General features: G+C 45.7%; 3 protein-coding genes across 3 annotated transcripts; 1 reads left to right on the top strand and 2 right to left on the bottom strand.

The window, feature by feature from the left end:
* Positions 1–2,643: 2,643 nt before the first annotated feature.
* GLAREA_04864 (uncharacterized protein) lies at positions 2,644–2,895 on the bottom strand (the record flags this gene model as incomplete). The annotated part of the gene is made up of 1 exon (XM_008087241.1): positions 2,644–2,895. One exon carries the CDS (start codon positions 2,893–2,895, stop codon positions 2,644–2,646), a length of 252 nt encoding a protein of 83 aa, XP_008085432.1.
* Positions 2,896–4,416: 1,521 nt separating this feature from the next.
* On the bottom strand, positions 4,417–9,197 carry GLAREA_04863 (Six-hairpin glycosidase; the record flags this gene model as incomplete). Its single annotated transcript, XM_008087240.1, has 3 exons — positions 4,417–4,503; positions 4,558–8,914; positions 8,968–9,197. 3 exons carry the CDS (start codon positions 9,195–9,197, stop codon positions 4,417–4,419), a joined length of 4,674 nt encoding a protein of 1,557 aa, XP_008085431.1.
* A 1,444-nt stretch (positions 9,198–10,641) lies between these two features.
* On the top strand, positions 10,642–12,254 carry GLAREA_04862 (6-phosphogluconate dehydrogenase C-terminal; the record flags this gene model as incomplete). The annotated part of the gene is made up of 4 exons (XM_008087239.1): positions 10,642–10,706; positions 10,860–10,943; positions 10,994–12,141; positions 12,190–12,254. The coding sequence occupies 4 exons, from the start codon at positions 10,642–10,644 to the stop codon at positions 12,252–12,254; spliced, it is 1,362 nt and encodes a 453-aa protein (XP_008085430.1).
* Positions 12,255–12,556: the final 302 nt, after the last annotated feature.

The raw sequence follows: 12,556 nt of genomic DNA, 5'->3' as shown, positions 1-12,556 counted from the left end.
ACGACAACGATTAATTATAATTTGTACTGTCTCGTGCATACTGTGCAGTAAGTGAGCTAAACAAATTATCGACGATTAGCGTTCATAATCACACTAATTTCGTTCGCCGAGTGGCATCTAATTCAAATCAAATAAGCACTTCATCCTTTCTCTCAATCAAAAAACACAAGTATTCCAAGTGAAGCTTCTATGAATGGCATGGCTGCTCTTAGCTTATTGCACCACAAAACAATCTACTTTTACACAAGCTTCTTAAGAATATTCACCTACAGTATATCGCGCTTCCATATATAAATTTATAGTGGATGCTTCAGGGTTCGGATGGACTAGGAGTTGCTGACTTTAAAAAATAATAAGGACAGTGACAATAATGTTTTCATAACAGCCGCGGAAAAAATCACTCACGTTTATATGTTACCATGCAACGAGAATTGATATTGGGGAAGGTCAGAAAGCATAGTGATTAGGAGAATGAGTCTATCAGCCCGAGTACGAAACGAGCAGTTACGACTTTAGGCTCAAGTCATTGTTACACTCATCCTCAACCGCCATTCATTCGATTGTTGCATCAGCTGGACTTTGAGGTGCAGACTAAGCGAATCAAGGTGTGATTCGTTGAACGCCACAAAGGACTTCAACATATCTATCTCGCGAATGCTCAATGAGGCACAAATATTCCGACTGAACTTTTGGAATTTTCCCGAGTTTGTAGATTTTTTTTAGTTTTCATCAGCTTGGCTTTGATGGCAAAAATGCGACGTTCCGACGTTACGGTAGCAAGTATTCCGGGTCTGCTTAATTGATGGATATTCGGCGTGGATGCTGACGGAATCTTAACAGCACCCCAATACTGAGCACAATGAGGGTAGGCAAAGCAACTCGTGAACTTCAAGTTGTAGACTAAAGATCATTGTCAGATAGATATCATGGTAAAGGATATCTTAGACGCCAAAAATAGATCGTCGAGTGGCCCGAGTACTCACATTAACACTGCATTAAACGCAGGTACGTGTTTAAGGTACAGACATGGCATTTTTAGATAGTATTATTTTGCAGATTCTTCACTTTAAGATCGATGACAACAGACCACATTGATTAAAAACAGGTCATGATCTAGAATTAGCGACAACTCGTATTACATGAAAGTTGCGAAGTTGAGCTCACGAGAACTAAAGCGTTTCGATCACGGCGATGAGGATTGATTCTCGGCTGGCAGCATATGTCCACTTGACGTGTCGTATGCAAAATCGTCACATAGCTCTTCAACTAGTTGGATTCACTTGGTTCTACAAGCTGCATTCCCAGCCTTGCCTACTATCGGAATTAACCTCGGCAGGAAAAGTTTGGTTGACGTATGAGCTCCGCATGGCACTGTGCTAGGTGATACAAGTACACAAATCTTGAAATACAACCTCGTGTTCCTAGCTATGACAAGGGGCTCAGATCGTTGGGCTCGGCCGCTGGGCATCAATGCCACAATCGACATGCATGATCAAGGTACTTGCATTCCCGCAGCACATGGTATGAGACATGGTGTGACCTTCAGTCGCCGCTGACTCGCAACACAAGCAAAGACCAGCCTGCAGGAAACTTGCTATCACTTTTGTAGCCTTCTCTTGTCTGAGGGCACAATGCTAAAACCTCTTGAGAGAGATGGCAGTGATAGCAAGATGTCGTTGGTAATAGAATGGGTATTGTGCCATGCATTGGGTAACGTCTGAATATCCAATTGTTTAGTAATCTTCTGGATGATAGCGTGATGATTATTCTGCGTAATGTTCAATCCATCAAAAGACTTGCAATTTTCTTTCTACATTTCGATTGATTTTAAGCTAAAGCCTCAAGTGTTTAGCTAGACCCGACCAACAAACCCATCAGTGGATGTAGAGATTAAGCGAGTGTGTGATATCTGTAGCCCGGAGATCTTTTGGTCATGAAACTTCAGTAGTTGTCTATGGCAATTTTTTGAGTGACTACTTATTCGTCCGTCAACTCAGATGGGGAAGGTCAAGGATAGGAGACAAAGCTATAATGGAACAAGCGCAAACAGAAACGATTATTCTCTACGCTAAACCTCATAACGAAGCAACGAATGTGACATTACTCTTTGATTGAACAAATTCGTTTATACTTATCATCAGAAAATATGAGAATTAGCTGAAAAGCTACTGACGCAACTTTACCGAGTTAATTGTCATATAATAATCTATATATGATTTGATTTTTACACTGACTGAGTCAATGATAATGCTTTGGTGCACAAAAGAAGATACTCAACTAAAAGACAATACTAGGTTTGGTTCTACTATCATGAACTATAAAATATTAATTGGATAAAGTTGAAGTGTGGACGAAGATGAAGTGTGGACGAAGATGCAGTAAAAAGTCATGATTCGGGAAGACTTTGTGCTCGCGCCGTTGGCAGAAAGTATGACTGTGGGAAATTTCTGTATTAAAACACCGTTCACATCTCTATTTTTATTACATGCCAATTACCCAAGAATCCCGAGATTTGCATACCATTCCTCCCACCACTACCTAGTAGTCCAAAGCTCTAAATTCAACTGGAAACACCATATCACACCACTACATTAATACCCAAAATACCCAAAGAAACCAACACAACCCTATCAACCACCCTCCCTAGTTCCTAACCGTCCCCCCAACCCACTTCTGACTTCCATCAGCTTGTTTAACCCACCCCTGCGCACCCCCAAACAACCTCTCATGAGTCTGTTGATGTTGAGCATTCACATTAACTGGCTGCTGAGCATTCCTATGAACTGGCTCCGCAGGCTTCTGCCCAGAATCTTCTCCTGAGGAGGGGTTTGGCTTGCCGGGGACGACGCCAGCGGCGGCGGTTAGGCTGAGGGCTATGATGGGTCTGAGTTTCATTTTTGTGTGAGGATGGCTGAGGTGTGGAGGGGTGTGTGGATGGGGTGTGTGATGTGAAGTGATGAGAGAGGAGTAAGTGTGGTGTTGATGTTGTTTGGAAGTTTGTCGAGAGGGAGATGGTGTTGAAATAGTTTGGAAGCTAGTCGAGACAGAGATGGAGTGGATTTTGATTTTGAGAGAGGGGGATTAGATGGAGAGAGGGTTGGTGGATTTATAGCCCGGAGAAACAGATGATAAGTGCTTATTTACAGTATAAACCCCTATTCGAACAAGTATACAGAGCTAAGCTCCTGTGAATAACCCCAAGTACTAGAGCTATCAAAATACCAACACAGTGAATCTCATCATCGAACCTTAAGACAATAACTTCTATCCTATCATAATACCCAAACAATTCAAACCCCCACCAATCGTGTTCTTAACAACACAAAAATCATAATACTTTTATACCTAACAAGATTTAAACAAATTCCTTCCAACCACCCACCTAATTCTCACTAAATCACCTCACCAACAAACCACTCTCCCTCTCATCTTTCGTAAATCATTCCAACCCAGCCCGTCCAGGACATCTATCAATTCACACCTAACCCCTCAACTCCCCATTCTAACCCTCACCTCCTACCGACAAAACCACCGCACATCCTCCCAAAACCTCCCCTATTGAACTATTCCCTTATCCAAAATTCCTTCCTCTCACCACCCCTCATTACTCAACCCCCTCCCCTCTCCCCTTCCCCTTAACACCCCTAAAACCCCCATCAATCCCCCCCCAACTCTAAAACCCACACCCCTCTCGCAAAAATCAAAAAATCCCACCTACGTCCACCCTTAAAAATTCCGCCTTACCCCTCTAAACCCCCTTTCAAACCTCCGTATTCCCCTTTCTGCCATGTTATTCTAGATGTACAACAATGATAATGTACAAGATAAAGACAGGCTGAATCTACACACGAGCGTCCAAAGCGTTGATTCTATACTCTCTCCCCATAGACATATAAACAAGGTTTCAAACTCCATACATGACAAGATAAGAAAACGAAATATTGTAATACAAAGCCACATCAAACTCCTTCTCCCTTCCGACACGTAGTCGAAGATAAAACATGGTGTACAAAATCGAAGAAGGTGTGTTGGAAAAAAAGCTGAAAGCTGAAAGAGAGGGGTATTTACCATCTCAAGAGCACGAATCCAAACCCCTTACTCACACGCCTAGACAACCTGCCGTGTAAATCCTGCTTTGTAAACAGCCAGTCAAGTGCGTCACAGTGCAAAGGAAAGTAACTAGTAGGAAGACATCATTCAATCTCATTCAATCGCTTAAAACCAATTTCTATTTAACCACCCCTCCATTCTTGGCGCAAAGTATTCCAACCCTTTTATACTCCCATCCCAATGTCTAATCTACCCATCACCACCACACAATTCATCGCCATCATGACTTCACCACCACACAATTTACCAAGCCATCCACCTCAACCGCTCCAGCTGTCCATTCCGAACTGGTTCCTCACCACCAAGTCATTCAGAGAGTTGACTAACATCATACTGCGCCGCGTCATGATAGAGATCGATAAGACACCCGGCACTCCACGCCTGAGTCGGTGACTACAAAACAATTAGCACAACCCGAATAAACCACATATCAAGGATAAAACTCACAGAATCAGCACAATACTCCCCATTCTTCTGCGTCAACTCCGTCAATCCCGCCCAAGGACTCTCAACAATTGCCTCCTTACACCCCGCCAGTCTCCGCGTAATCTGTTGGAACGCCTCGGTCTTGCCCTCCGGTCCCTCTCTACGTTGAAGATCAAAATGCAGAAGCGCGCGAAGGAAGAATCCAGTAGGCCACAACCACTCAGGACCTTGATGGTAATTTCGTCCCTTGGAAGTAGCAAAGTCGTGGCTGTCTTCGCTGTTGTTGTAGTATGGACGGTAGTTGAGATCTGCCGGGTCGAGAGTAGCCATTCCAGTTGGGCCGCGAAGGACTTTATCTGCGAGAAGGAGAGCGTTGCGGGCGTGTCTTGGTTCGAAAAGAGATGGAGCGACGGTCATGGCGATTGGGAAGTTGGGACGGAGTTGGTAGTCTTCATATTCCTTGCCGGATTTGTAAAGATCTTTGTACATGCCTCTGCGATTGACAATCTTGGGGTTGATGTCGTAATTCTTGTCATCCTTGGAGTCAAGAGGAACATAGTAGCATCGCTCGAAATTCTTCTTGACGAGTGCGGCCCAGTCTGCGAATGTGATGACTTTATGATCCTTTTCGGATGTGCTCACACCAGCATACTTGTATTTGCCTTCCTTGTGAAGCTTGGCTAACCACAGCATTGTGCTGTAGTGGAGGCCAGTAATTTCGATAGCTGCTCCGTCACGTGGTGTGCCCGGTACACCTTTGCTTCCTGCTTTATCGCTTTCGCCCATCTTGTCCATCCAGGTTCCACAGTTGTCTTGGTTTCCACCAAAGATAATACCGGTGGACCAATCCACTGAGATTGCTTGATCAAAACCACCAGAACTCATTTGCATGTCGAGGTTTGGACCAGCATTTGCTTCACGAAATTTCATGCCAGTAGCATGACGCTGAAGAGCTTCTTGAATGATATCTTCCAGTGTCGATGTCTTTGAATAAGCTCTTGGATCATCAACCTCAAAGTAGGTGTCATCGTAAGGCAAGAAGCGTCTTGCTATTTTCTCCTTGAGGATGTCGATACCATTTGGAACAATGTTGACGTAGTCTTGAATCGTCTGCAACATAAACCAAATAGCATCCCTGGCGTTGTACCGGGGGTTGTCTCCGCTGCTGAGCAGGTTGGGTACCATACCGTGTTTCATAACGCTGGCAAATGCTAAAATGTGTTCTCTACACTCGGCATATCTACCTGTTCCAAGGTAAAGACCTCTAGCAGAGATGAAAACATCACGACCCCAACATCTCGCCCACTCGACTGCGAAATGTGGTAATCCTGCTGCCAAGCATGGGACAGCCTTCTTGGGATATAATGAAGAAGACTTGACAAATCCGGATTGTTGTACACTGACCATGGCAAGACTCTTCAAGAACCATTGTCCTTTTTGAACATTCTCACCCATCATTTCCAGACCCCGTTCCCACGCAGCCATATACGCGGTTCGGATGACTAGACCAAAGTATCTTGGTAACAAAAAGCTTGGGATTTTTCGGATCGCATCGAATCTTTCTTTCAGCCAGGTTGCGGGTTTTGACAACCTCTCGTAGCCTGACTTCTTCGAGATTCTCTCCAATCGCCCAACGATATAATCAAGTGCCCACTGCCCCTCTCGGAGGTGCTGGCATAGGGGATGAGCCAAGTTATTATCCTTGATAATGTTCTTAAGGACACTCCACCATCCTTGGAAACCTGCATAAACAAGCTTCCCGTGTCCAGGAATTTCATAGACGCTATCCTTGCCTTCACTGGAGTCCAGTTCCTCTGCGTCACATCGATACAAGACAAAGTTCAAATCGACAAGGTCAAGTTTGGAGAAAGCGGCTTTTGCACCTGAAGTTACGAAAGTGTCAAGACCAGATGAGTGCTCAGCACTAGGAATCCATGTCTCAAACAACGCAATGCTTCCAGGAGGAAATTTATCACGAACGGTGATGATTGTCTCGTCGCCCTTGGTCTCCATTCTGACTCCTGGAAGATCAACCACCTTGCTTGGTAAGCCCCTCAAGGTCTTCTTGTCTTCCATCACAGCCTTCTTTGCTTCCTCGCTGACATCGACTTCGAGCATCCAGCTCCCGAGATGTCGAGCTTTGGTACCACCCAGATGGACTGGAGCAAATCCGCCGTTACCATTGCCGTAACCTGGGTATGCGGTATGTGCGATCAAGAAGTATCCTTTTCGGGACTCAGGGTGGACGCGGTGTACGGTGACGTACTGGTCTTCGTGATGGATGTGAGTTTCGTCATATCCGTCTTTGCCCATGAGAGTATGGATCTGGTTCAAGAGCTTCTTGATGCCACCAATACCTCCTTCACCGCCACCAACTACAACTTGCTTGCTCGAGGAGGGAGATGAGTACAGTCTTGTCTCATGGACGAGATCGACCAGCTCTGGATAGATCTCATCGTAACCCATAACACTACCTGTCGAACTTGAACACATGCTAACAAGAGCAGCGTTAGGCAAAGTGTCTCTGGCATCTCGCTTCTGAGCTGGAACTTCGTTATCGTGAGTACAATCCATGAACAGAGCATGAACTGGCGTCTGCTTGATACGACGAATAATTTCGCGTTGTGATGTACCGTTCGTCTCGCCGTTGGTAGGAGAAGCCTTTGTATCGGCACCGGAAACCTCGTCCACCTCAAAGCTGCCAATTGGCCTGCCTCCGTGTCGGTGCACGAGACGGCTCAGTTCTCCAGTTGACCACGCTTGCATGGCTTCACGAATGAGCGAGCTCAATCCCAGACGCTTCACAAAGACGTAATCCATCTCCTCTGAGCCAGTAAATAGCTCGGCAACGACAAACAGATTGGGTCGTACCCGTCTAGCCTCGTCAAGCAAATATTCTGCAACGTGGATAGGAGTGGAATGGCAGTTGTCGATTCTGAAACCAGCAAAATACTTCGCCATCAGCCGAGTATATTTTGCCATATATTCCCACAAGAAAGGACTATCCTCCTTGGACTTTCCATATCGAAGCTTTACACAATCACCCCACACGATGACTTCTCTACGGAGGTACGCACGGGACTGAGGTCCAGCATTGTCGACGAGAGCATTCGCTGCCCATATCCAGCCATTGTTGACCAGTGCAAGATCTTCTTGGTTGTGCTTGGCGGTGATTGGGTTCTTTGGGAGTCTCGTGAAATAAGATTCGATAAGAGGGTTTTTGAGGTTGATCTCGCCGAGCTTAGGTCCGTGAGCGTCAAGTCGAGTGTACTTTGTCCTGTTGAAGACTTGTTCAAGAAGCTCTGCGACATCGCTATCGTACTCCTTGTACATGGGCAAATTCAGCTCATCCAACACCTTGACGATGTGACTGCGTGCAGCTCCGCGATCAGCAGAGTTGGACGCGTCACCTTGGAAACGACCATAGATTGCAGTCAATAAAGCTGCACCTATCGAGGGATCCACACTGCGGTAATAACGTTCACCTAAACGGTCCTTCCCACGAAGACCAGACCGGTTTAAAAATTCGGATTGCTGCGCTGGAGTCGAGTTCTTGATGGTTTCGAGTCCGCCAAAGTCAGATCCACCAAAGCCTTCTGCTGGGAAAGAAATATCACCCTTCGACCACGATTCGACCGCAGCATCTGCATCGCGCTCAACGTCGATTACGTAGTATTGCCAGAGCTTCAATTTGGCAATGACTTCTTTTTTCAGACTATCCATTATTTTGAGCAAATCATCCTCCGAATTCAAATTTGTTGGCAGACCGAGTTTGCTGAGGTTCTTGCTGAATTCGAGAAGCTCAGTGTCCAATTCCAGAGCAGATCGTAGCCAAGGGGCAGTTGAAACGTTATATCCGACCTCTGGATGTTCTTGTAACCACTTGCTGTTGTCCGCGGTATGATTCCAAACTACATCAGTGAGACCGAGTAAACTATACTTTTTCTCCATACTATCGACCAATTTCTTAACATCTGACTCTCCATTGGGGAAGTTCTCTGGATCCCAAGCCAATTGATCATATATACTATACGGCGAATTAGAAGCGCCCCGTTGCTGTAAAGGTGTGAAATGAATCATGTTGTAGCCTCGTTCACTGATGCCCCTAAGATGCTTGTCCCAGTCCGTTGGATATTTGCCCATGAATTTGGAGATCAGGGAGAAAATCGACAACGCTGCCAACGGGGTCTGCTTCCCTTCCAACGTCAATCGCGGAGCCACATCAATGTAGTAGGTGGGTGTTTGTGTAGGTTTGATCGTTTTAACCGCAGTTTCCTCGAGATCCGGAAGAGGGGCATAAGTTGTATAGAAGGCAAATGCGCCAGCGCCATGAATGGGTATCGATATTTCAATGGTTCGATTAAAGTCGGGCTCGAGCCTGCGCGTCTGTTAATTGATGACTGGGAGCATGCGGAAATCTCCTCTTCCTACTTGAACTCGCGGAACTTCTCCCGTCTGAACTCAGCGCCCTCCTCGGGGATGTTGACCCAAAGGCTGCCATGTCGACAGATGGAAGATGTGCCCTCGATTTCGAAGCGCACAATGATGGGCGCAGATGACTGTGGTGCTAGGTAGATGTATCCGCCTGGGACATCCGGACTTCCATCATCCTTCAACGGAAGGAGGTACACCTCGTGGGAAACCATCGTCTTAGGAGCCATGTCAGTGTAGTTCTAGGTAATATATAAATCTGATTATGGAGATAAAACCACAATTGCGATGGCAATTCCAGATTGGCATGCGCCGGTAACGATTGTGATGGGAATGATAATGGGCAAAAGCCTCTCTCGGGGGCAGATCGTCAGGTACGTACGGGTATATGCAGAGAACGGTGAGAAACGACGGTAGACGGTGTGCGGTGAATCGGAACGGTTTAGCACTAATGATATGCACGAACAAGAGTAAGAACGACGAGTAACGATGGCGAGAAGTCACGGTGGCTACTCTTGGATTGAAAATGCAGCTTCTCGTTGGCGGGGAGAATGCGAACGCGACTAGGAGAGTAAGACAAAAGCAGGCTAACAGAGGACAAGCAGAAAAATCAAAAGAGTTGGGGAGTTAGCTTGGTTTTTGCTGCTCTTGACTGACTGGAGCTCGTTGTGAGTGGAGTGGCATAAGTCGTCCGGAAGTTAAAAAAAGTGCTCCGTACGTCATGAAGCAGGGCACGGCTGTGGGTTCGAAGGAGGTGGAGTGGGAGAGTGGCTCACGATGGTCTGTGCGGTTGAAACCACGAATGCGACTTTCACTTCTCCCTTCCAAGATTGAATAGCAATAAAGCGGTCAATCTGCGACATGTCAAGCTTTGAAGGGTTTGGGCTCACAGGATTAGTTGCACGTCGTACTCATTATCGTCTTCACCTTATCTCTAGCAATATAACACCAATTGATCTTGCAGAGTAGTCTCTCGTTGTTCATTTGCGCCTCAGCTTGGTGGTGGTATTTTGGGATTCGAATATCATGTCAAAACCCTTTGCCCAAGACTCAACTTTCTATTTTGAGTCAGAACTCTGTTTGTTATCTACATCCTAAATCCGCAGTCATGAGCTTTGACGGTGAGGGATTTGTTGCTTTCAAACACCTAGGCACAAGCCTGGCTTTACGACCTGGCCAGATTTTGCCCAAAAACGACAGAATCTGGGCGCTACGTTGGAACGGCGCTATCTATTTCACCCAGGCCATTCTCACTATTTAAAACGTACGTAATTTGAGTTCTAACGTCACATGATATCCTTAATCTTTCATAAATTTTCATTGCAATTGCGATTGTGGTAACATGCCGTTCCTATCGAATAATACCGTCTTTTCGTGCGGCTCTTCTCTGCCCCCACGCCATGCACTTTCACATGATCTTCACAAGCTAGACGATTCTGCCCGAGCTATCCCCCACCACTCGGCGGTGAGACTCAACTCACGACTCAACGTAACCCTGCCGATCCAACATGACAGCTCGGGACGGAGCGGGCACAAGACAACATTCTGAATGAGGTAACTTGCATATTTCAACGAACAACCTGCCGTCACCCATTCGAATTTGTTGATACCCTTCGTTCATTCTGCCTAACACATTACAAACTTCAGTCAAACCCTTGCTCTCTAACAGAGTACATGATTTCGAGCAAAATTGCAAGCACTATTAGAGCTTCATCCAGACTTGCACAAGTATCCCACCAGTATGTATGACAGGATTCCGTTGTTAATACCCGCAGTACCTCGGTGTCTCAGCAACTTTTTGTTTTTCTTCATTTTTTCAGTTTTGACTCTATACCCCTCTTTACAACTCGCACATATAAATCAAACCAGCCGCTAACACTGACAATCGATAGATTCCACTCCACGCCGCGCAGCATGGCTACCCTAGGTGCTCCCTCGAAGAAACATAAGGTGACGGTAGTTGGTTCTGGTAATTGGTAGGCAATAATATGGCAACATTCTGCAATGTATATGCTAAGAGTTGTAGGGGATCAACGATAGCCAAAATTGTTGCCGAAAACACAAAAGCGCACCCCGAAACTTTCGAAGAAGATGTGCAAATGTGGGTGTACGAAGAAGAAGTAACCATACCGAAAGAGTCGAAGCATTACGACGAGTCATCCGGAGATAAACCTCAGAAACTTACAGAAATAATCAACAAGTACCACGAGAACGTCAAATACCTCCCAGATATTGCGTTGCCCAAGAATATCATTGCGAATCCTTCGGTAGAGGAAGCTGTCAAGGACTCTTCTATCCTGATCTTCAACTTGCCTCACCAATTTATTGGCCGCATCTCGAAACAACTGGAAGGAAAGATTCTACCTTTCGCAAGAGGTGTCTCCTGTATAAAAGGTGTAAATGTGACGGAGTCTGAAATCAGTCTTTTCAGCGAGTGGATTGGCGAAGGTTTGGGAATATACTGTGGTGCTCTTTCTGGAGCAAACATTGCAAACGAAATCGCACTTGAAAAATGGTCGGAAACTACAGTAGCTTACGATCCTCCTGTCATCGACTCTCAGGCCGCGACACCAACTGGACCATCTCCATCTAGCTCTCAGATCAATCTTACCATTACAGACACGGACAAGCAACAGGATCTTAAAGATTCGCGTGGCCGTACGACCAAGGCTAGACTAAGGGCTGTGCCATCTTCGTACCCTCCTCTTGACCATTCAGTCTTCAAATCGCTATTTCATAGACCTTATTTCCACGTGCGAATGGTTTCAGATGTCGCAGGTGTTTCTCTTGGTGGAGCGTTGAAGAACATTGTCGCATTAGCGGCAGGATTTGTTGAAGGGCGAGGATGGGGTGATAATGCTAAAGCTGCCGTCATGCGAGTTGGTTTATTGGAAATGGTTGAATTCGGCAAAGAGTTCTTCGGCCACTCTGTCCACACAGCTACCTTTACTGAAGAAAGTTGTGGTGTCGCAGATCTGATCACTAGTTGCAGTGGAGGTCGTAACTTCAAGTGCGCAAGGATGGCAGCTGAGAGGAACGTCTCCGTTGCAGAGGTTGAGAAGACAGAATTGAATGGCCAAATGCTTCAGGGAACAAGTACCGCTAAGGAGGTCAACAGTTTCTTGAAAGCGAGAGGAAGAGAAGATGCATATCCACTTTTCAAAGCAGTGCTCGGTAAGTTGTCCAATTTCATCACTCTCGGACGCGGCTGATAATGTACAGATATCCTTGAAGGACGAAAGACGGTGGATGACATTCCGGATTTGGTGGCGAGACCTGATGAATGAAGTGTAGATCTTTTCTTTATCAGAAAACCGTTCTAGACATGCGCGGGTGTTCAGCTTGGGGTTGATGGTTAATGATAGATCAGAATGCAGGCGAACTGCGAATCAAATTTGAATTACATTTTAATCATACATTATACTGGTTTGACAATTCTCTGCGCGTCTCCGAAGAACCTCTACGACCTCATTTGAGATTATGAAAATAGTGAAGGTAAGATACATGAGTTAGTTTTGAGAAGTATACTTGTAAATATGCAGTATAGCTTTAAGAAGCATCTAGATTTAAGCCGTTTAAACAATAGTTT

The sequence above is a fragment of the Glarea lozoyensis genome (assembly GCF_000409485.1).
Source record: "Glarea lozoyensis ATCC 20868 chromosome Unknown GLAREA5, whole genome shotgun sequence".
In the NCBI taxonomy this organism is placed as follows: Eukaryota; Fungi; Ascomycota; class Leotiomycetes; order Helotiales; family Helotiaceae; genus Glarea; species Glarea lozoyensis.
The sequence above is the reverse complement of the archived record's forward strand: the minus strand, read 5'-3'. Positions and strand labels throughout refer to the sequence as shown.